At 38.6% G+C, this 25,106-nt stretch overlaps 1 protein-coding gene across 1 annotated transcript in view; it reads left to right on the top strand.

The window, feature by feature from the left end:
* Nucleotides 1–2,708: 2,708 nt before the first annotated feature.
* The window catches only part of LOC124409007 (latrophilin-like protein LAT-2), a 71,858-nt gene continuing 49,460 nt past the window's right edge, over nucleotides 2,709–25,106 (top strand). The window contains exons 1-2 of the mRNA XM_046886394.1: nucleotides 2,709–2,759; nucleotides 5,649–5,859. Coding sequence (XP_046742350.1) covers nucleotides 5,681–5,859 — 179 coding nt within the window. The 5' untranslated portion in view covers nucleotides 2,709–2,759; nucleotides 5,649–5,680. The remainder of the gene's footprint in view (nucleotides 2,760–5,648; nucleotides 5,860–25,106) is intronic.

The raw sequence follows: 25,106 nt of genomic DNA, 5'->3' as shown, positions 1-25,106 counted from the left end.
ATTATTGATGGTCTTTTTAAATACACGACGCGGTTGAAGAGATTATAAAAACCGGTTCAATTGTCTAGTAGGATAAACGTCCTCTCGTTGATTTCCGGTCTACCAAAACGATTCCCGCATCGCTTACCAACGATTTCTTGTAATTCTGTCGAATCAAAAAAATCAATGCAGATTACACGACAGGGTAAAAATCGATAAAAATCACTGAAAACCGACGATGATGAATCGGAATAACTCCTTCGATTTCTAAGCTGCGTATTTTCCAATCGTCAGCAGTTGATCGACGCAAGTTGAGACGATAAGACCGGCAACACGTCATCGGGACTAAAAGCAAAAGGACGAGGATAGGCTACAGGACCTCCTGGTTTAACTGATCGTTTGTTTAGGCGATTATCCCTAAATCCCATGACGAGCCCTTCGCCGGACGGACTTGAGCAGCGCCAAGGTGTTCCTGCAGGCATTCGGCGATGATCCGGTTGACGAATGTCTGTCACCCAGGATGGCAGTGAGAGTCGTCTCGTTTGCCGAGGATTTGATATTCGAGGAACGTCGAGTTGGCGGGGCTGCACGCGAGTCTCGACGATCTATGGGAATATTTTCACCGTGATGAATGTGGGATGCGAGAATTTCATCTCGCCGTTTAGCCGTCCGTGTCCTTCCGTCGAATAAATTCACGACTATACCTACATTGTGTCCCCGGTAATATCGGCGAACAAACGGCTCATAAATTCACCCTCGAAAACTCTGCACAAATTACCGTATTTCGCACTCAACTGCAGGAGGGTGAAAATCGAACCGTCGACACTTTGGTTTCCGATCTCACGCTGCCGATAATATTAAAAATTCCAAAAATAGACTCGCCGATTTTACCCTTCGATTGCCTATTCGAAATTCGAATCTATTTATAAACTGAAACACTTTACAGTGTAATAAATTTTGGAATATTGATAAACGATTGAAAAAAAAAGAAAAGAAAAGAAAAGAAATCAAAGAAAACTTCCGTCGATCTCAAGTTTTATTTTGTATTTTCAATTTTTTTTCACTCTTTTTATTCTGCGCACTTTCTGGATGATTAATTAATAAACGTAAACAGACGAATTTTAGGACACTCTGATCACGGTTCGCGGAGTTTCTCGTTTACACAACTGCCGTAGACTTTCCTCTGCCAGAGAAACAGAGCGGTTCTGTTGTAGGTATCGACGCAAATTACAGGCAATTAACGCATCTTTTCACCAGGAATTCGAGCGAGGTCGACCTTCCCTTTTTTAATTTTCTCCACCGACTTTTCAGCTTATACCGATATTATTATTCCCCTACAATATATACAAAATGTGAATTCAACAGAATCTGGTATCTTTCATAGATCGAAAAAGTTTAAGGGGACGCCCTGGTCGATTTCTCCAAATATCAAAGTCCACGCATCTCGAACGTGAAAAAGGCTTCAATAACCCCATTCTATACACAATTCTAAACAAAACCACTCCAATACTGTTTCCTTAGACGCAGTAATAAAGAAATGGCCTGTACTCTACCAAATCGCAATTGTAAATTCGCAGAATCCGTGTCATTTCTTTATTTCTATTTCAAATGAAAATGCAATGGAGTATTTTCGTTTAGAATTGTGTATAGAATTCCGCTGTCGAGCCCTTTTTTGCGTTAGGGATACGTGGGCTTGGATATTCGGAGATATATACGTGGACATTGAAGTCGCCCAATCCACCCCCGCAAGAACCGAGAGACACACGCGTTGTTGATTATGTCAGCGAAAGAAAAAAAACAAGAATAACAAGAAAAAAAAAAAATCAGTGTCTCTCGAAGTTGAAAAGTAATCGCGGTGACGGGAAAAAAAGCTTTCAAACTTCATGAAACTCGTTCCAGTCGTCGGTTTTCAACGAATCAAATTCAACCTTTCTAACCCCTTGGAGAAAATGTGAAATTTGAGTGAAAAAGTGAGGATTTTCAAAGAATTATAAAAAAAAAGATTTTTATTATGCAAAAGAGTACCTTAACCTCCAGCCTAATTCATTCGAATTCGAAAATCGTGAACCACCTTTTCGACTTTGAGTTAAAAACTTGTCCTTCGAATTCTATTCCGCTGATACGACGAAGCGCGGAATTCTCGCACGCTATGTATGTGCGTATGTGTGTATGGTGTCCTGTAGGTGCGTCGGCATGTCTGGTAGTCAGACGTCGGTCTCTCTGTCCATTTCCGAATGAACATGCGCACGATGAACTTGGGGAAACGCGATACAGACTTCAGTAGCGCGTCGCACGCCAACCGCACAGCCGACACTCGCGGCTTTTCCTTTCGATTCGTCGATGCGGTCGAGATTGAAAGAAGTTTTTCACCACCGCCTGAGAATTTAGCCGTGATTTTTTGAATTTGATAACGTGGTTTCTGAAAAATAGATAAAACGGGAGAATCAAATTTCGCGTTATATTTTATTATGACTTAATTGTAAATAACGTTTTGGTCAAATCCAATTTTTTTTCTCCCGAAATTTTCTTCGATTCCAATTTAATAACAGATTCGATTTTGTAAAAGGAGGGGGAAAGGCATTCGGGGATTTTATGCGAAAACGTGCCGATAGCTGTTTAATCGACGCACGTGCGAACGGCGATAAAAAAATTACAATTTTTTTTTTTTTTTTTTTTTCTCAATAATAATATCACGTGACGTGCGAATTTTCTTTTCAGCCGAAAATTTCTTCGGTTTATTTGTTGAACTTCGACTGTCAACCCTCGCTCTTATTCGCATGGTAAGCGACTTGCACTCTTGCATTATAATACAGCTTAATTAATTATCACCTCGTTGAGGAAATGAATTGCAACAATTTGCAGAAGTTGGTATTCCTGTTTATCATCTCCTCTCGTTTCTTCATAATTCCTCGATAAGAACGCACCTCGCGTACAATTTTGCAATTCGAATTCCCCACGTGCCTCAAAGTACCTTGTATGCAATTTTTTCCCGATGTGAAGTGAGTGCTTCAATCGAACGGATGCCGGGTATTAGGATTAAATTTCCTGTCGTAACAGCGCCTAACTGACCCGAATTGTACTTCGAATAGAATTCAAATTCGAATTTTTCCTCTTGAGGTGACTCATTTGATCGTCTAGCCACGTAGCAGTCAATTTAAATGCCTCATATTTGTATTTGTGAAAAGATTTGTTATGAAAAAAAAATAATAATAAAAAAATGGATGAATAAACATTGTATCAATGCGTTTAAAAAATTTTAATCATTTTTTACTCATTTTCCGTTTCACTCTTACCGCCCTGTTTTCATGTTAGTTCGATAGAAATGATATACATGTGTGTTGATATACATATTTGTATATATGTGTACGTATAATTGAGAGAGAAATAAAATGGGAAAAGCAAAAAGGAGAAACAGACTCTTTATGCATCGCAGGGTCGTCAAGCTGGCGACCGAAAGAAATATTGGAAAAGTTTTTCGTGGGTTTGCTTCCGGTAATTAAAACTGTGTAACTTCCATATCGTAACTTTTGGCTTCGTAATTAAACAACCGAGTGGTTAATTGGCGGTGCAAAGAAGCGGAAGGAAAGACGAGGAAAGGGTGTAAAAGAACGAGTGAAAATTCGTTAAAACGTGGAAGGCAAAAACAGACTTAGCTGATGAAAGAAAATTGACGAAATTCCAAAAAAATGTCAGAAAAAATCTACCTCGGAGCCGAGGAAAAGGAGCTCATAATAAAAATGCGAGAAGGTTCAATTTCCGTTACGTTACGTTATCACAATTCGTCCGAAGAATAAAAAGGGAAAAAAAAACAAAAGGAAGACTAACAAGACTAATTTTGTGTTTGTTTTGTTGCTTGATAAAAAAAAAATTAAAATTAAAAATAAAACCAACAACGACAAAAAAAAAAAAAATTATAACTGCTTTTAAATTCCTGAGGTATGTTTACAACTTTATACAGATAAATATATTATTATACCGTATATCCTGCGATGTTTTATGAATTTTCGTTTCGCGTTATTGTGTACCTTCCCACCCGAGTTATATACATTATATAGTCGACGGTGTTTGGAGAAGAAAGCGAAAGAAAAAGTCAGTATAGTAGTCTGTCGGGATATTTTATCTGAAAAAGATTTTTCGCTTTCTATTTCCCTTCCCTTATTATTTCAGGGGCTGATTTTTTTCTCAAGATGTGGGTGGAAGGGATAAAAAAGAAAAAAAGAAAGAAAGAAAAAGATAAGTTGAAGTAAAACATTCCGGAAGTAAAACAACTGGCAAAATGGACGTTGCAAAAAAGAATTGCGTGAAGTAATCCCTTTGCGATGGGTTCACTGTTACTTTTTGAAACCCAGCGCGAGGCTATTAAGCTAAAAATAATCGATGCATCGATCAATCGGGTCGAAAAAAATAAGCGAACATGACTCGATTGAATCGGTAAAAATTAATCGATTAATCGATTAGTTCATATTTTTTTATAATTTATGGTTTCATTTAGAATATTTGTTCAATATCAGGTGAAAATATTCAATTATCTTTTACTTATTTTATAAAAATAGGTACTCAGTGAGTAAGTCGATGATAATAATTGATTCTTTGATCACCTAATTTGATATTTTATTTCATCTTTTAAATTATGGAAGTAAAGAAACGTAAATCGATCGTCAGGAAAAATAATCGGGAAAAAATGATCGATTCAATCGAAAATCAATTATTTTTGGTAATTCTACTGGTAGACTATCTACATCTGTGTATCTACGTATCTACGTACCTACGTATATATGACATAATGAAAGCCGGGGTAATCTCGATACTGTAATATCGAAGTTGACAAAGAAACCCTTTCACAATGCCTACATCAATACGATATTTCCGCGGCGTGCGTTCCGATAATCTTTATCATCGCAAAGATAGCCAACCCTTTTCCTCGCTCTCCCTTTTCTTCTATACGTCACGCAACGAAACTTCGACGAAAGAGCAATCGAATCTACGTCCCATATTTCTTCGGCATTCGTTTCTACTTCCAAAAGCTATATCGATAAGGTATACATATATAGGCACCACCTGTGCTCCTTTACTTCGATTGCGAAAGGGCCTTTTATCCAGTTCCCGAAACGTCCTGCACCGGCTATTCATAGCTGTATAATAGAGAGAAAGAGAGAGAGAGAAAGAGAGAGAGAGAGAGAGAGAGAGAGAGAGAATGAATTACTACAATTCAGCTTTGCTCTTTTATTCCTGTCCACTATATGTGTTCTACCTGCGATTTATTACATCTTTAAAGAATTGGACGTATAAATAATATCGTTCGACGATTGCTTTGAGCTACATGAGGAACATTTTCACCGTCTAGCTACTTGTAATCGAATTTCTATTTCGGGTCCAGATGGGTATAAAATTTCTAAAGATCAGAAAATCCAAGATTCACGATGTCGAGTTTTTAAAGTCGTGAAATCTGTAGAATTTTCAGAATTCAAAAAGTGGATCGAAGCGGCGAAAATATTGGAAGCTAAACTGTTTCTTATTCATTTCGACCTTTTCACATTTCGAAAATTCTATATTGCGACACTTGATTTTTCAATATTTCTGCTTTTTTAGCGCCACACACTTTTCATTCGTAACGCGTCTTTATAAATACTCTCGTAACCCGCCAATTTTCTCTATCATTTAACTTTCAGATGACGAATTGAAGCCGACCGATTTATACGAGATGGAAACTCTTTACACGGGGGTTGTGCACGGCTTCCCTCAGGCGAAGGGGCTGGCGGGCGGAGGCATTTCCGGGGGGATTGGGGGCGCCCTGGACCAAGACGGCGCCCTCAGCCTGATCGTGGTTTTGGGAGGAAGTCTCTCCCTTGTGGCATTGGTCTTCGCCTTTATCACTTACAGGTAGGAAATCGCCCGTTTTTAAATCCGACATTAAGTTGAAGTTAACTTACTCGAGTTAGTTACCTACGTCAAGGTAGATAATTTCATCTACTTTACTCTATTAGTTGGATCTGAAAATACGGAACGTTTGTAACAACGAAGCGACGATGTAATCATCCTTATCGAGAATATCCACGATATTGGCTGAGACCTGAAAAGCCACAGACTTTATTTTAAAATCCAAAATAACAAATTATACCCATAAGATAAAACGTGTGTTTGAAACAGTTGCATGAAATATCTGAATTATTATCACAATTCCGTATAAAAAAACAACCACCACAAGTTATTTGTCCGTGGGGTTTAGCGAGACAAAAAGTTACATCTGTGGAAGCGAATACGTATATATGTCTTATACGTATAATATATATACTTGTAATACACCTTATTGTTAGACGAAACTTTGAGAATATTATTGCAACAAAGAATGATGTAAAGATTGAGAAAAGAGAATTTCCATCGATCCAATTGCAGATGTATACGCTAGAGAAGCTCGTATGGAGTTTTTTCTATTTCTTTTTACTCGAGTGCAGAAGGTACTGTATAAATATATGTATACATATTATGTAGATAGGTAGATAGGTAAGCAACGAAATTGCGACGTTTCTTCCTACAGTTGGACCTTATTCTTTGCTGTACATACGGTATGTATGTATGCACATACATAGATGTATATATATTATACATACCTACGTGAAAAATTCAAAATAATGGAAGAGAATAAAAATAAACTGAGAGCGATACGAGAGAGGTGGATATACATTTTGAACACAATTCTGCAGCTCACGCGATATTCAAATCTAGTATTTATTTTATTTTTTTTCCACTTTTGTTGTTTTGTTTCTTTTTTCTTCTTCATCTATTTGCCACCAGCGAGCGTAGGCGTCGTCGCAGCGTTTTCGCTAAACGTTTTTGCTAGGCAACTGTTGAAATCCAAGTGCTCAGAGAAAATACGTTTTGAAAGGACGAGCAATGAAATGAAAAGAGGAATAGAAATAAATAGTAGAAAAAAAAAAAAAAAAAAAAAAAAAAAAAAGTTCTCTTTCATCTGTAAATTCCGTTTCACATTCTAACGGGCTGTGCCATCCTGTGAGGATGGATTACCGCTTTCTACAATGGCATAAATGTCACTCGTAGGTACTATATATACCTTACGCGATATACGAATTTGAAGGATTGAATTCTCGCAACTTCGGACGCAAGATTCTCCGCCCCTGTTTTCCTGCAATTTACAGAAGAAGCTTTGGCACGATTGTTCGTTCGGATGATGAATCAAGACGATCTCGTACTTTAAGTTCGAGTTTACTTCGAGGAATCAACGTGTATAACAAGCTCGATTCGTCTAATGAATTGGTCGAGTACAGGGCGCTTCGCCAGTTCGTTTTTGGGTTGGTAAGCTAAGCTATAAACGCGGAGCAGTTCATCACTTCAGAAGCACCGCCGCAGGGTAACAAAAGCCCCTTTGTATTCACCATTCGAAATCGAGAATCACGGCACCCACGCACGTAAACGAAATCCCATTAATACAACTTTTATTTCTGTACTTAGTTACAAGCTTCTCTCGGGTTTCCCCTCTTGCAGGTACACCTTGTTTCCGTATAACAGACGAAAGGAAGAATACGAAGAAAAAGAAGAAGAAAACGAAAACGACTTCTTGCAGCGCGAAGGGAACCAATTTTCTCTCTCCGTCTGGTAATTAGCGAGTATTTAACTCGTTTTGTTCTCTGCCCCTCGATTCGATCTCCAACCGCTTTTATTTCCCGCGGTCCGTGTAAGAGGCCAACAAGCTCGGAGATTTCTCTCACTGGCATTCACTCTCCGAAAGACTGTACAGAAAATAACGGGGCTATTCTGTCACCGTTGTTTTCCTTGCCAAATCAACTGTTATTCGTCGACAAATTGCCCGTCTAATTTTACTTCGTCGCTCTAGAGAAGGTAGAACGAGTATCTAATTGGCCGATGATTTTTTCGACTTATCTAAAATCAAAATTATCCTGTTTATATTAAAAGTTGAATTTTATGAATATATTCTGTACCTTTTTTAAATATCCATGTGTCGATATATTTCTAGTCCAATTTTCATTACGCTTGTAAAAATTTCAAATCATATTCCGAAATAACTAACATGGACGAAAAAAGGTTTATTTCTTAATCCTTCGCACGTGCACAGAAAAAGCTGAAAATATCGAAAAAGACGGTTTCTTTTTCAGTTCTTGCGAGTCCACATCGAAATGGATTTCATGAACGGACAAAAAAAAAATTCCGATTCGAAAACGTGATAAAATTGATCAAAGTGTTCTCGATAAACGGTGAGAATTATAAGAACCTGGCAATTGCAGGATTATCATATCAATCTCAATGTGCATATTATGACATATCCAAATCACAGTCGGATAGAAATTTCTACCCTATAAAAAACTGGTTAAAATTCAAGGGATCCGCTCACGTATGTACACATTCACTGGACGTTTCCTTCCCGGATACCTGAGCAAGCACTTTTTGGCAATAACCCAGAGTTATATAGGGTGAAATTTTTACTTCCGCAGGATAATTAATTATCTGCTCGGGCGGTTTTCGTGCACATATAATATAAGGTGTATTATTATACGTATAGTTACATACACAGACACACAAGCACGTGTATATATATATATATATATTTAATCGAATAAATATTCCAGGTGTAGATCCGCGAACGGGGATGATTTTCGGGGTGAATTCCGCCGGTCTTTATAGCTTAGTTTTTTTTTTTCTTTCTGCTTTTTTTTTGGCTGGTGCGACGATCTACGTTGTGTGTTAAATCCTGAGGATGCCGAGTGACACGCCACGAGATCATGATTACGCGAGGATGATATGTGAATTGAATTCTGGGAACATTAACCGCGTCTTTTCATCCCCCGGACTGGCGCTGGATAACAGCTGTGTATGAGGTTTAAGGTACTGTCTTTGAAAAAACTGATGTATGTACGTCATCGCGGTTCGGGGTTCATACATCATGCACATTTTCCGTTCAAACGATCGCCATCACCGTGACGTTATAAAAGCAGCTTTGTTCACGCGTTGCTCGGATAGCCGCGAGAATGATGGAAAATGAGGAGGAAAATCGAAAAAAGGAAATTCTATTTCGTTGTAAATTGCCGCACACGTGATGTGTCACCGTTGGATAAGAATCGCGCGTAAAATATGATCGGAAAAGTTATCACGGATGATCTTAACATTTTTACGATTATACGGTATAGATCGCTCGTCTGTGTACCTTCAGAGTTTCAACTGCATTCGCGAATGATCGATCCTTCGAGTTTTTGCTTCAGGCAATCGATCATTTTCACACGCGTCACGGATGGAAATTACACTGAAAGTTTGACACAGAGAAACAAAAATAAGCTGGAAAAACAGTTTTTTTTTTTTTTTGCCACACTTTTCATCACCGTGAAAAGAAAAAAAGTCTGTTGGTCTGTCCGATAAACTTTCGCGATCATCTCGAAGACGGCCGAGTGAAATATTTGAGAGTGATAAGCCTTGGCAGTCAAATGAAAAAGTTTTGAAAGACAAATTGGAAAAATTCTAAAGTACAAAACATTTATAAATTAAAAATAAAAAAAAATATGAACTGAGAAAAAGTATATGTTTGTCGAGAAGACATTGAAACTCGATTTATTTCCTGCAGAACCGGAAGTTGAAATTGAACGGGACGTGGGAATTTCCGTTTTTCGGATTCGTTAAAATAAGAAAAAGTGACTTTCGACTTAAGTCAATCATTTTTTCTTGCATCATCAAAGGCGATGACGAGTGAAAATCATTCAAAAACATGCAGGCACTTGTGCAGAGAGCAATAATCGCGCTGCTAGATTGAAATTTGCGTCCCACACATCGATAAACCTGTAGCAGGTACATTTTTCTGCAGACCAAAATCACTCCCCTTGAGATGTAAATTTATAGGTTCATCTCTTATGTGACAAAAAATTTTACGCATACGCGGTAGCATACGCGACACGCCAAAGCCGAAGGATTCCTTGAAAAATTGAAAGATTTACTCGCAAGTAGCAAAACCGATTTACCCAATATCTCGTTTAACGCTTTATATACCAGAATATAATCCGCTTATGTTTATGTACCGTTGAAACAGGCCATGTATACCATACATATATACTTAAATTTGACTCAGCGAAGGCGCGGATAGAAGAATTCAGAGATTCGACCGCCTTCGGTCTCATATTACGGACAAATTTATATCGTTTGCATATCAAAACGGGCGAAAGGAATCGGCCAATGATGTGTTATTAATATGCCAGGTTTCTCAGGAACGATACTTGCTTGTCGATATCTCATTTCACGGAATACTGTGGTGGAAAAATCAATTTGTTGTCTTGTATACCAGTAATAATATATTACTACGACCCCTGAAAAGCTTCCAAAAAACGTTCAAATTTTTTTTTATCACTCATCTTTACCCTACGAACTTTTAAATCCATCTCAAAAATACACAAATTGATTTTTATGAAACAAGAAGCCGAAAAAAAGCGTTTTCACGTTTTCTTCAGTTTTTTTTTTTTTTACATTTCTTTAAAATTATTTCTTCTGTTTTCATACCTGTTCAAAATCTATTATAATGCATACCGCATCTCCGATTTGATTACCGATTTATTTAATTATTTCTCCAGTTCCAAAATACACCAACGATTTCTTTCAAATTTTTATAAGAAAATTTTTTCACAGGTATGAAGATAGAAAAATCGACTATAAACAATTGTCAGACTCAGTTGGCGTAGAATATCCCATATATACGTTTGAGGCGAATCTTTCAACAGCGAAATTGCTTTCTAATATTCATTTGTACCGAGGTATTCGCCCCATTTAATTGACTGTGAATATTTTCTAGACATGACAGCGAGTTTCGCAGACTTTCTGTATTACAACAACCTCCCTGTATACGAATTTTCTCTATAATCCAGTCGTAAATTACAACAGGATGTAAGACACCTTATTCGGTGAAATTTCTCCTCCTCGATAAACTGGTAACAATTTAGATAATAGTTAATAGAATGTGGTCAGGAGGTCGGAGCTTGATTAAGTGACGTTAGGTGATGTTAGGTGACGGTAGGTTCGATAGGCAATAACGCACGTGGTGCACGAGCTTCTCCTTATGAGTGACACAAGTCGAAGGGTGGCGTTGAGCTGGAAGTGCCAGAGTTTCCACGCTCCTTGCCGCAAGCTTAGCTTTCACGGGGTCTCGAAACCTTTCGGGGATGACGAGCGAAACGTCGAGAGGTATACGTAAGTGCCCGGTTAGGTTGTAAAGTTGAAGTACGAGGGTTTCTGGAGCGCTGAAACACGCCGGAGACACCGCGGAGATGAAAGTGAATATAGGAGAAAATTAAGAGAGGAGTTGGACGGAATTTTGGAAAAAAGAAAACGAAAATGGCAAAAGGGCAAAAAAAAAAAAAATATTGCTACCAAGTCGCAGGAAACTTTCGTGCGAACTTTTTCGCCTCGGTCTTCCTTCCTCTTTCCCTCACTTTTTCATCCCTTGACGGAAGCGGTGACGCGAAGGGTAGAAGGGCTCTGTGATCGAGTGCCCTAATGCGGAAATTGACGGGAAATGAAAGAGTAAGCTTTCATAGACGGACTGTGGAGGGGGACTCGACCTGGAATCTCGAAGAACCTTCTTGTCGTTTTCTTTTCCCTTACACAATAATATCCAGTGGCGAAAATTGGATGAGAGAAGGAAAAACTGTGTACTGAAGTGAGTGTCCCAGTTACTGACCTCTTCTGGTTGCATATCTTTGATCCTTACAAGGAACATCGGTTTGGTGTTCCCCTCTGGTTTCGTTGACTCATGTATATTGTGGAAAATTGAAAACTAAGAGACACCTAATTTTTTTTATCTGTGGAAAAACGGTTTAGAGGGGTGGAAACGACCCCCAAAGATGGAAACCCAACGAGGTGATTTCTCGACGTGCTTCACGTATTTCAACGAAACCAACACTGAAATGTTTTTTTTTTTTTATGAACAGGAAAACTTCAGCGTTAGTTTCATTCAAATCCATCTTTGGGGATCGTTTTCACCCTTTACAACCGTTTTTACGCAGATACAAAAAAAAATACGTGGTTCTTGGTTTTCAATGTTCTACAAAATCATAGGGGGATACCAAACTAATGTTCCTTGTTAGTTCTAAAGTAACCAAAAAATACATTTGCAGTGTCTCACCCCCAAGCAATTGGTTTTAGAGTCATTGAAAAATTAAAAATTTCTCTCCTCGATTTATAAGTTTTGAAAATAAAACGGTCTACACGTGTCAATGTCAGCTACCTTACTCCCTGAATTCAAGGTCATCCACTCGCTCCAACGGAAAGAAACGAGTCTGCTTTTCGCTTCCTTCCTTTCGACCAGCTCCGCAGGATCTATGAGGACGCGGACTGCAACTGCAATCCGAGATTTTATGGATCGTTTGATTCCCCCCTGCAGCTCGTTTAACGGGCTCACGATAAACCATGGCTGCAATGTCGGTGGAAAGAGGATCGTGATGAAACCGGGTGCTTCATGGAAGCAACCGCGGCTGCTTACCTCACGTCCGGATCTTGGAGCCTCTGAGCATCTCTCGTGGCTACGCTTCTTTCCCTTTCAGTCAGCCTCTCTTCTCGAGAGTGAAAAGGGCGGCTTTTCGCCGTTATTCGAGATGAATGTGCGAACGGGGTGGCGGGACACGGACACCTTTTCCCGAGGGGTTGACCGTTCGGGAATTCAGTGTACGCACCTGACTTTTTATACCTTACGTAATGGATTTGGTGACTTTTACGAATTCGGGGGATTAAAGTGGACACGAAAATGAAGCTCTCACGCGAGGAGAAAAGTTTTTGGCTTTTTGAAAAAATCGATTTGTAAAGGCATTTTGTAGAAAAAAATTTCTCGTGGGAACACAATATTTTATTGTTAATACCAAAATTAACGAAATAATTCTTTTAAAATTGAAAAAAAATTTTACTGAATAAAATATATACTTATAAATACGAAATCGAGATTTTTCTTTATTGTCAATTCAATGAAATAATACTTCTTTCACGGTATTATCAAAATATTGAATACGCTCCGGTAGAAGCAACTAAATCGCTTCGCACAGCCCACCAAATTTACTCGGTGGATAAAGATTAGTAAATTTTACGAAATCATGAGAGCTACTAATGGATTACCGCTACCAAATAATATGTTACATCGTAAGTCTATGAAATTTTTCGTAGAAGTGGCAAAATGTTCTCTAACGCGTTAAAAATCCTCTCTTGCGACAGAAGTGAGATGAGCAGTTGTTAGAAGGGATTCCAAGCATTTGTCCGGTGTAATCGGCAGAACTAAATCATTCGTGTTCCGACACCATTGAATCAGCCTGTCAATTCACAAACGGCATATTTCTTCGTCGTTGTTTGATGTGGCACTGAATTTAACTTGCGTAAATTACGATGAAACGATAACCTTTTTCAGTAACAAAAACTAAACAATCATTTTTCAATCTTCACAAAATGATTTCACTGAGTAGATCCGATTTCGCAATCGCAACAGAATCTATGGGGTGTGGCGGCAAACCTTCTCTTAGACATTACTAAACATTTTGTTTTTTCGCGCACTACAAAATCAATTAAACTTTTTGGTCGTATGAAAATAATGTTTGGTCGGACGTAAATTACCTAACCTTGAAACTTGGTTGCCAAAACCAAACTTTGGTCATTACGACCAAATTGTTTTCCGAGTGCAAGTTTGTTCGGTTCACATGAAATTCTATAACTACATCACGGAAAGGTTTACTCAAACAAGCATTTTCCTGAAATTGATGTTCCTCACCTGCTAACCAGCCTCCTAAAAAATTATCTCAAATGATCTCCAGTATCTCGTATGTAATCAATACTTCAATCTCTCGAATTTTTCCAAGATTACTTCGAAATCCTAGACAATTGATCCACTAACGTTAAAAAATCTTGAAAAAATCTTCGACGAATTACGTGTCCTTTGGCGTTTTTCGACGTACTATTTAGGCGAACACACGCTTGCATATGCATGTATCACTCATACCGGGATATGAGGGATTAGGTACACAAAGGAGGGAAGGGCATTGCGCAGCGGTTCGGCTTAGCCTTGGCAACATAAATCACAGAGTACGGGAAACTATAGTCTGAGGTGATTTATGATCCAGAAGTGTTGGCTGCCTCGTAAGCAAATTGACGTTGCGTTCGAAGAGCCAAACTTATAGCCGGAGTTAGAAAGTCAACCTGTTCCCATATAACACAGTATAATGGCGAACCCTTTTTCTTCCAGTAAACGGGCGATTATTGTGTTCATATTGTGTTCGTACAGACAGCACAAACTGTCAGGACACATCCGTGCTTCCGGCCGTTCGATAAGGATCATAATGTCCCGGTGATTTATGCTTTTCAACACGTTCTTTCCGAACGAGCTGGAAAAACTGCGCTTCATGCGTTTTTACGGTCTCCTTTAACCTTCGTATTACCTATATAATACGCGCTGCAGGTGGTAGGCCTCATTTTTCGAGTCAAAAAATTTCCAAAAAAATCCGCGTCCCCTCGTGAATCGAGTATAATACTGAAATTTTTTAAATAACAAGGAATAAAATTAACAACCTCAACTTTTTATTAAATATGAATTATTTGGAATTCATTTACTCGAGTAATTGCACAACTCATAACGCGAAACGTTTCAACTTATGCTTTACTCTCAACTCGTCAAAGTCAAATAATTTTCTGAACTCGAATTTATCATCACTTCTCCTCGATAAAGCTGGATAATAATTTAACATAATTTTTCGTATGAAAACTAAACATTTTATTCTAATTTTAGGCATTATTTTCTTAAGGGACCTACTTTGCCCCACCCTGAAATTATTCGGTCGAATTTTTGCAACTTCCGCAGATCAGTTTATTGCTCATTTAATTGCTAAATTTTAATTAGCCCGCGCGTTTATTGTCCGCCTCGAAGATCTCTCGAAACCTTTGAGTCCTTCTTCGCTTTCTGTTGACGGAATAATATCAAGGAACGTTTTGCAATTATTCAGTCGGCGATATCCCCTCGTCCGAGGGGAAACGGGAGGGCAACGATTCGTTTGCGTGATGAAAAACATTAAGCTTTCGTACTACTGTTACGTAGGTACATGTATTCGTATATCTGTAGGTCGGTGGTACACTCAATTTCCAGATAGCGAATGGCCTAGTTATGCGATCGTGAATTCACCCTTGAATTCAAAACGATTATTTAATTAATCATCGTCACGCTTGATCGATCGGCTGCAGGGGGGGGTGGAATTCGGAATTTCGACCGATGAGAAACGTGACGCGAAAGTTGAGTAAGAAAATTGGAATTCAAATATCACGTTGACACTGTAGAAAATATTTCTACGTCACTTCTAATAGATCATCTAACTGCTACTGATGTTAAATTGACTCGAAATTTTTAAATCGAGCTCGAAAATTGTTCTGCAAAAGTTCGTACCAATCAATTTCAAAAGCAAATTTCTTACAACGTGGAATTCACTTGATTTTGTCTTGTTTTTTAGTTTATAACGCTGAAATGTTTAATGTATCTACGTAAATTTTCGCCGTACGTTTTGAGAATCTACAGCATCCACCGAAGGCAAGAAAGCAACGTATAAACATGACCGGAGGGTTGAAATATTAAGCGAAAATGGGGGGAATGTATGTTTGCATACCCTGGGTATGTATGTATAGATTGCACTACTTATGCATAAGCGATCCAAAGCACCAACCTTCTAGAATAGACCAGCATGGCTGAACTCGTGGAATATTGAAGATGAGCCAACGTCCGTTGCCTCTCTCGAGTCAGTATCTTCGAATGATTGCCGCTAGGCATATGAGAATAAAAAATGATCAGAGAATGTACCGTCACTCCTCTAGTCGAGATCGAGAAATCGAATTATATCCCCGCTCACTTCTCTTATTCGGAAGAAAGTTTTAGACAGTTGGTAAAAATAAACGAGAACGAGAATCGGAGGCTGAAGTATAAACGTGAGAAATTTTTCTGCGGCTGTAATAGTAAAATTCGGAAGATTAAAATATACTCACACAGCGTAGTTTACTCGATGAGTGGGTGCAAAAAATGAGAAAAACACTGAGAATCGGAATGACCAAAATTCCGAACGTAAAAAAACATGGAAAACAAAGAAAGATCAAAGTGGTGAAATTTTACCGAGTCAGAAATTCACGGAACTGAAAATCTTCGATCACTTAAAATTTCGATGTTCTAGATTTTAGAATTTTCTCATTTTCGCAATTCCGGAACTTTGACTCACCGGAGTTACGCCCTTTCGGCATTTTGTTCTTTTGGTCAAAGTTTAATTTCCTTACTTCAAGTTTCTCGACCAAAAAAACCCGGATTTTGGCGTTTTTGATACTTCTCAAATTCGGAATTTCAACCCCACCCATATTTCCACGTTTCGCTAAACCATCCATGTTCTAATTTCAATGTCACACTCAGTAGATATATACAGAAAGTTACATACTTTGAAGTTCGACTCGTCAGTCTTCATCAAGCCGCGCTGTAATGCGAACAGCTTTCAGGAAAGCTCGTTAGTATAATTTGCCCGCTATCAAGAACCCGAGTACCAAGAGACAGTAACGTTGCGGCAAGACTTCCGTGTCTCCCATCCGCATAATAATTAATCCGACCAATTTGCAACGCACCCTTCCAAGATTTCTGCTAAAACGGCGTAAGCGATTCTTTCTAACACGTGTCCGAGCATTCGGATCCTTAGAATAAGGATCTCCGCGTTTACATCGGGTGTGTAGGAATGTAGCAACAGCCAGTGGAAGCGGTGACGTCATCGAGGATAATCTAAGAGGCCGCATTGCGACTGTGACGTAATATCCGGGTCCGTGTATGCAGATCGGAGCAGGTGTTTTGTGCCACAAACCAGCTGTAATACCGCTCAAGTTATTCGTATATCGCGGTGTGGCTAGTTAATAACATTGGCTGTTAAACCTGGCCGCGAATTTTCACCGAATTACCACAAACCGTAAATCAACGAGGCAACGAGTTAATTTTCATTAGTATGGAGAGAGAAAACGTGTCCCATGTAATAAACGAGCCGGGTAGAGCTAAATTGAACAATTTTTTTCAACCCTTGGAAAGCAGGGAAATCGCGGTTTCTAGGTACACACGATATACGTGTACGATTCATAGTTCGCAAATGTTTAAACCGACTCTTTTCTCTTTTTGCTTGTCGTTATACTTACTGACGACGAAGAGGATGAAAAAACATCCTTTGGATAAAGTGAAATATTGCATGTGCAAACGTATACATATATATGGAAGATAGCGAGCCTTCTTTGGCCTTGACACGTAAGCTTCGTCGCTTATTTATTCATTTCCAAGGGGATCGAAGGGCAGAAAGTGTCCGTACGATGATCGAGCGTTTCCGTCAGCTGAGCTGTCGGACAGTTTATCGATGATTTATCTCCGCTCGGTGCGCTAAACGAGACTTGCGAATTGACTAAATTAAAAATAGTTGCATGAATTCATGGCGCCGCAGTTTAGGCCATTGCAATGTGCTCGTATACATGTAGAGAGAAGCTAATAAATGGTGTTAAGCTTGTGAAGTGACACGAGGGTCATACGTCATGTAGAAAAAAATGTCCTGTTTAATGTTATTAAAAATATCTTGTCTATGCCTTTGCGTTCTGTTTGTCTTTGACGACACAGACGATTGTCCAATAGAATAAGATGATTTTGATAAAACTAGCGTCGAGTTGAAGAATTTCACAAATTTCAAATTTTCAGGAGATTTCGTCCTTTCGGCATTCGGTGAAATATTTTTTTGCATTTTACGGCTGTCCTCAATTTTTAATTTCGAAACTTTCAGTTTTCTACATTTTCACATTCTGCGCTTTCTTCACTCGGAATGCAGACTGTTCTGAAATTACTTTTCCGGTTAAATAAACTTTCAAGAAAACAGTTATTATACTGGGTGATCCATTGAAAATCCGGATTTCGGTACCCTGATCATTCCTTATTTTCAAATTCGTATCTCCAAAGTTCCGACTTTTCGAACAGCCGACTTTTTCGTCTTTCAGCATTTTCACCCCCACCCACGTCCATGCACGTCGCCACGCGCAGATAAAACTATCACCGTTCTTCAAAATTACCCATAACCCCGCGCTCAATGGGAGAAAATTAAAACCGACGAATCTATTCACCGCTCCACGGGATCCCGCAGGATTGGATGGGACTCGACCCCTTCAACCAATCAGTTCCGTCGCCATTCCATACCGATTCACCCTTTAAACCCAAGAATGCGCGGTGAAAGCTACTCAGCAAAATTTCTCCTTAAGACTGAATTCTGAGTAAATATAACTGGGTATAAAAAAATTGGTTCAGCTTGAATATCTTCGCAATTTATTCAACCTAATCAAGGATCATAAAAATCACGTAATTCATTAAGAAAAAAGACACGCAACTTTATTATAATCGATGCATGAAATCTTCCGAAAACTTGTCACGAGTTCCTATTGGATACACTTTACTGGCATCTCGAAAAAAATTTGTTTAATAAACGAGGTGAAGGCAAAAGCAATCCACTCGAGAAATTTCCACCGCTCTCATCGTTTTCCGTGCTCAGATCAATAATCTATGCTCGACTGTATATTTTATTCCACGGAGGTGCGGAAACGTTTAATTCCCTTCTCTTTAGAACGTGATTAACGTTTCATCGGCAATCAAAAGGCTTTCTCGCTAATTGTGGAGTCGAAAAAAAAATGGCGACTACGGATTGGTACTGTATAAATTTTGTGTAGAATCACCTCGCAGCAATGTTGGCTGACGTAGTTAAAACTGAATAATAAGAATTAAAGGAGGAGCTGCTGAGGTCGATGAAATTAGTAAAAATAAAGATTCGCCCGGCATTCGAGGAGCAAAGTTTAAAAAAGGGCTTTTAAAAATTCTGAATTGTGAATATGAAATCGATTTGAAAACTGTATATGGCTTAACATTAAGGGGTTACATACTTACAGTTAAAATTTACAAAAAATCGATTTCTTTTTTATTTTGTTTTTGTAATATAAATATATTTAAGTACGCACACAGAAAATTTCTTGTCAATCCGGCAAATATTGACAAATTGATGTAAGTTGAAAAAAAATTTCTGCTACTGCATGTAAAGTGCTTCTGAAACTTTAAACGCATTTTTCTCAAAACTGTGTTTTTAAAGTCGGTGAGCAAGATTTTTCGATTAGTCTCAAATTTTAATACAATCATTTTAAGTATATTTTTTAGTAACCAATCAAAGGTTTTTACTCACCGATAAACATTTTCCATTTTATAAAAAAATCGTTTTTTTTTTTACAAGCCGCCATTATGTAGAAAATTATTATTTGGCTTGTTCCTTCGATCAATTACAAAATAATCCATTATATTAACGAAATACTTTCGGTTTTTTCATTTTACATTATTCAGTCTAGACGCCTCTTTTAGTGGTGCTCCCAAAGATCAGCTAAAACAGCTTTCAAAATAATTACTTTTACAAACAAAAAATGTTAAAATACAGTTAAAAGTCACCGTAACCTGTTTACAAATTTTTCTTTTAATAAATTCAAGGTCTCCTCAAAAAAAATTCTCTAAAAATCGATCTTTTTTGACCTCCTGAATGTATTCAACCCCTTAACAAAGGTTATCATCCACGCATGTCTCTGTAACCATAATAATACACACATATATGTACCCATATTCGAACCGAGAACAAGGTGCGCAGCATGCGTGACCCATGAAAGAAAAGGTCAACTTAACAAGCTTGCGTTCATGGTTATACGTATCCTTTTATAAAGGTCAAATTTGCTCGGTTTACCGGGTCGGAACCATCCCGGATATATCCAAATGCCCCGACGTCTATTGTTCCTGTTTTAAAGCCACGAGCAGCCGGTCTGGCGGTGTTTTTTCCCAGGTAATCGATGCCCCCGACGAAAACCCGAACAACCCTGCAGCCGGGAAAGTCGGGACTTACAGTTTTCTTTTCTTTCTATCCGTCCCTCCGGCATCCGGGAAAGTAGAAGAGTGACTATTCCATCGAATAAACGCGTACATCTTCATTCCAGTGAGTTGAATTTTTTGTCTTTTTCTTCCTCCTTTAGCGCGGACGTGGGTGGTGTGTGTTTTTTTACTGGTGAGGGTGAGGGAGGATTTCCGGTGTTTTTTCCCACTAGATTCTTGAAGTAATGAAGCTTGTTCACTGGAACAGTCTCATCGTGACGAGGAGCAATTAAAGCATTTTTTTTTTCCTCAGAGCTTGTATCGCATCCCCTGTTTACCATAAGGCAGCAATAAAACGTAGATCGCAATATTATCCATGCGAAATGTGCCGAGATAAGGATGTGCGAGCATGTATCCGTCTGCTGCGAATATCTAGGTACAATGCATACCTAGAACGAGATGGTATATAATCAATATTCGTGTGGAATCGAGTCGTAAAGCTTGCTCTGTGCAGCAATACTAGCCGTCAAACTTGCCTGCAGAGCGTTGGGATTTTCTAGGTCACGCACGTGACTGTTGGGGGTTGGTACTCATATATAACAATTGTGGGGCGTTGATAGAGCGTGAAAGTTTGACGAAAAATATAAAACAACGCTCGAAATGTGGTGAAAATACTCGCTTGGCTTATCGTTCACAAGTTAGTTTGACACAATTAGAAGAATGATTCTGGATCATTCTTCATCCCTTACGGGTTGAATGTTGAATCGAGAGATCAGCTGCTGAAACGTTCGTGTGATAGTGAAGACGCGATTTTTTCACCGTCGCAAATGGTTGCTGGTAACCAAGTTAGAGGGAGTTGATGGTCGATGATGATGTCGAGTGGAGGGAGACTTAACTTCGTTTACCTTTAACCGGGTTAAAACTGCGCGACCTAATAGCCAATTAGCGGGCGGAGAACGGCTTGTTAATTTTAAGATATTTCAAGTAAATTTCAACTTTACTCACGCGACAAAAAACAACTCGTATTTCACGTATGTTAAGTGCAGGTTAAGTTCTAAGGTCAAAGGTAACGTAAGCAATCCGGCAAATCGATAGGTCCAACCAGTTTTACAAGATTTCGCGAATCGTTTCACCTCGATGCGAAAAACAAGTGGCGAGAGGGGATGTTGAGAGGAAGAAAGTAGTCAATCGGTCTCTCGATTCTCGACGACGTGGACAAATACGCGTTAACTCCAATTAGCGAGCGCTGACAATAATGAGCGAGGATCTTGTCTTTTCATAATGGGGTGGATGATTCAACCGTACAAGAGACGGGGTGGCCTGCACCCCCGTGTAATTTCGAGCCACTCAACGACAAGGGGTTAAATCCATTTTGCACGTCATTGACCGAAACGCGTCGCTATATATAGACGGTGTTTTTTCCTTTACTGTGCATGTGCTGGAATATGATGGAACGGAGTGGTTGGACCAAGGAAAGTTTCAGGTTACACCATAACGCCACTGCTTTGTGGTTTCGAAAGCTTCTTAAGGGGTTTACCCAATTAACGAGCGAAAAAATGGTTTTTGAAAAAATTTTTAAATAAGTTTTAACTGTAAGTATTGATATAAGCTTTGTTAGGTTTTCAAAAAATCGAACGGTTTGTCGAATTGAGACAATCCGAAGAAACTTGCGTTTGCGTATGTCGTCGCTGTTTTCCGTTATAATTTTTGCCCATGATGCATGATTTGGGTACAGAAAAAAAGGAATCGATGTGTCACTGGAAGGAATATTTTCCCAAATCGTCTCCCCTTGCTAGCTTCTTCACGTTTTCCTTTGTTCGTATGATTATATTGTAGTTGATGAGATTTCATGAATTTTTCGGAATTTTTTTATCCCACTTTGGGGTACTTTTTAAAGCACCAGCCATGAGTGACCCACCCTTACCATTTAACGGTGCCGAAAAACTTGTTACCATTTAAGGGTTATATAGGCTGTGCGGAAATATAGAAAAACTGTGGGGTTTCATGAAGTTGGATACATTACGAATATCTCTCTCCCTCCAAATAGTAGGTACGTTACCCCCCTCCACCGCATTATTGTCAATAATTTACTTTTACTTCCGCCGCACCTGCAGCAGGAGTAAAAGTTCTGCAAACTTGTTATACTGGAAATTCCCCTGTCTGGAAAGGAAGAAAAAAATTGATAAGGAAAGAAGAAAGGAGAAAAAAATTTATGGCCACAAGGGATGAAATTTCTTCGAGATATAAGATATAAAGCTGCATCGGGCGTTCGCCACAAGTTGCTATACATCCACCTTGGAGCGATATAAAAGAAATCTAATCGACGAATATGTTCAGCCTTGAAATCTTGGTTTTACCCCGGGGTAAATTTTGTTTCGGTAGGGTATCTGTAATGAACGCGTTTAATCTCAACCATGACCGAGACTCATATGGTTGTATAATGTATATACACATGGGTTTAAAAATTTTTAAATTCCGAAGTAGGTGATAAAAAAAAGTAGAAAGAAAATTCGGCCCACATTTCTTTTAACGGGGGGTATTTTGTGTCATTCGCTGGATTTTTAGGAATTTTTTCACAATTTTCAAAAATGGGCATTCGCAATCAACTTCAAATATTTATTTAAAAAAAATAGTCGGATAAAAAAATTTGAAAAAAATTCAGGTCGCGTTTTTTACGGAGCAGAATGTTAGAAAAAAATATGGAATGATTTTGAGATGGTCAGGGCTTAACACTGGACGAGTTAGCGTGGAATACCCCATATATACATATTGGGGTGGTCCTCATTTGGGGGTCGGGAAAATTTTCATTGGGACGCCCCCCAGATCTGTTACAAATCGTTAAAAAAAATCTGTGTAAAGTTTTAAGCCTTTACGTCAACTGGAAAACGTGCCTCGAAGCTCCGAAACTTTTAAATGTAGAAATACATGTTGTTTTTATAACCTGCATTTACTTCGTTTTGTACGACTTTGGTGTAAATTAAGGGGCTGATTTGAAACTTGGTAGAGTTGTTGTTTGTAATAATATGAACCGACCTTGGAAGTTTCAAAACTTTACAATTGTTGTTCTCCTATGTATAAGCTTGATAAAAGTGATGCTATTGAGCTTACATATGTAAAAAAGAAATATGTTATAAAATGATGATAAAAATTTAAAATTTTCATGGTTTGTTCCAATCATTACAAACATCAAGTACATTTAACAACATTTTTTACTGATTTTAAAACAATTGTCTCGTTAATTTTGGTGTTTACAATAAAATATTGTGTTCCCGCGAAAAAATTTTCTACAAAGTGCGTGTAAAAATAAATTTTTGTAAAAAAGCAAAAAGTTTTCTCCGAGTGTACGAGACTGTACACCTGATACACATGCTTGTTAGACGCCAGACGATCAAGTCCTGGGATCGAATGACAGGCAAGAAATAAATAACGGTGTATGAAATCCATATATTTTATACTTACATGACGTATCTCCTAAGTATATAGGTATATATTATACATATATACTAGGGTGGCGCAAAAAAATCGACTATTTTTTTTTTTTCGAGTCTCGTGTGACAAAATGTTAGTTTTTGATGTTTCAAGAGCCCACTCCAAAGGGCAGCTCGAAAAAAAAAATTTTAAGAGGTCGCTTCAAATTTTAAAAAATGTCAAAAATCGTCAAAAAATTAAATTAAAAAAATTATATTTTCAGTATTTTGTTTGATTTTTAATTCATGTCGTGGTGTATTGTTATCCATTCTTTCTTACTAAATTAAAGAAAGAAAACTTATGAAATTTTAGGATGAATATTAAAAGGTCGCTCGAAAAGATCTAAAGAAATGCACTAAAAAATTGAAAAAAATTATGAGCGACCTTTCAAAATTCAAATTTTGAACTGAAACTTTCGAAAACTAATTTTTTTTTTGTCTATAAAATTATACCGTGACGAGAATTTTTTTTTTTTTTTAAATCGATTTTTGACGATTTTTGACGTTTTAAAAAATGTGGACCGACCTCTTAAAAATTTTTTTTTGAACTCTCCTTTGGAGTGGGCTCTTAAAACATCAAAAACTAACATTTTGTCACACGAGACTCAAAAAAAAATAAAAATAGTCGGTTTTTGTGCGCCACCCTAATATATACGTATGAAAATCAATCGGCACTTCGAAACACGAGTTATAGGTATCACCATTCCAGAGTTGCAGGATGGAAACCAGGGAGTTTATTAGCACACACATTCCCCCGTCTTGGATCCTGACCCGTGTGGCGGATTTGGAGGGGTGAAAAAATAAAAGGAAAGAAAATGTGGCGGGGATCGGATAAGGGGTGAAATATCGCGCCCTGTCACCTCAAAGGTTCCTCGGTCTTGTCAGGCACAACACATCGTATCTGGGGGCCAACATTCTCGGGTACAAGTGGCACTACAACCGCTGTCAGAAAAAGTAAGAGAAAAAAAAAAAAAAAAGAAAAAAAAAATGGAGAACAGGAAAACTCTCGAGCGTGCTTTTTGCCCTAACGGGACCACCGGATCGCCACTCCTATCGGCGAGAGGCTCGAAGTGGCGGAGAAAGAAACGTGGCCAGCAGGTGCTGGAGAAGTTTATTCTTATTGACCGAAGTCTCTCGACCTCCAGCTCGACACCCGCTGATTTTAGTCAGCCTTCGCCTTCCAGAAAAAGGATCGATGAGTCCTGCAGGAAGGCGGGCGTAAACTGAGTGCAAAAATTGCGCCAAATATTCGTCTTCCCGCCGACCTGCTGCAGACACGATTGAACGAAGTTGCCAATCCGCGAGTCCTAATCGCCAATATTAGACCCTCGTGCTTCCCGAACGCTTGAAAAGGTTCCGGTCATCATCATCGGGGAAGAATTTTTTGTCACTGGATTTAAACCCCAGGATGAAAGGTCACCGTGGACGGTGATAACGATGATGGAACACACGGGTCGACACTTTCTAGCTCGTAAAAACTGAGCCGATTACTCAACCACGACCCAGGAACGAAGGACGCTCTTGCCTTGTTCAACTTCCGCCGTTCGTTCCAAATTCGAATATCAGAAGTCAATTTTTTATGATTATAATCTTGGAAATGATCAGATTCTAGTATTTTTTTTACTTCGTTCAAATTTTTCTCTCCTTTAACAAATTTTGATTCAGACGATGGATTCGATCCACCCTCAAATGGTTCAGATTCTTTAACGATGGGAGAAAACTTCCGCTAATCGGTTCAATCGATCATATATGCGAATTGTTTTCGC

This window comes from Diprion similis, chromosome 8, assembly GCF_021155765.1.
Source record: "Diprion similis isolate iyDipSimi1 chromosome 8, iyDipSimi1.1, whole genome shotgun sequence".
Taxonomy (NCBI): domain Eukaryota; kingdom Metazoa; phylum Arthropoda; class Insecta; order Hymenoptera; family Diprionidae; genus Diprion; species Diprion similis.
Note: the sequence above shows the minus strand (reverse complement) of the source record. Positions and strands in the feature narration are given on the sequence as shown.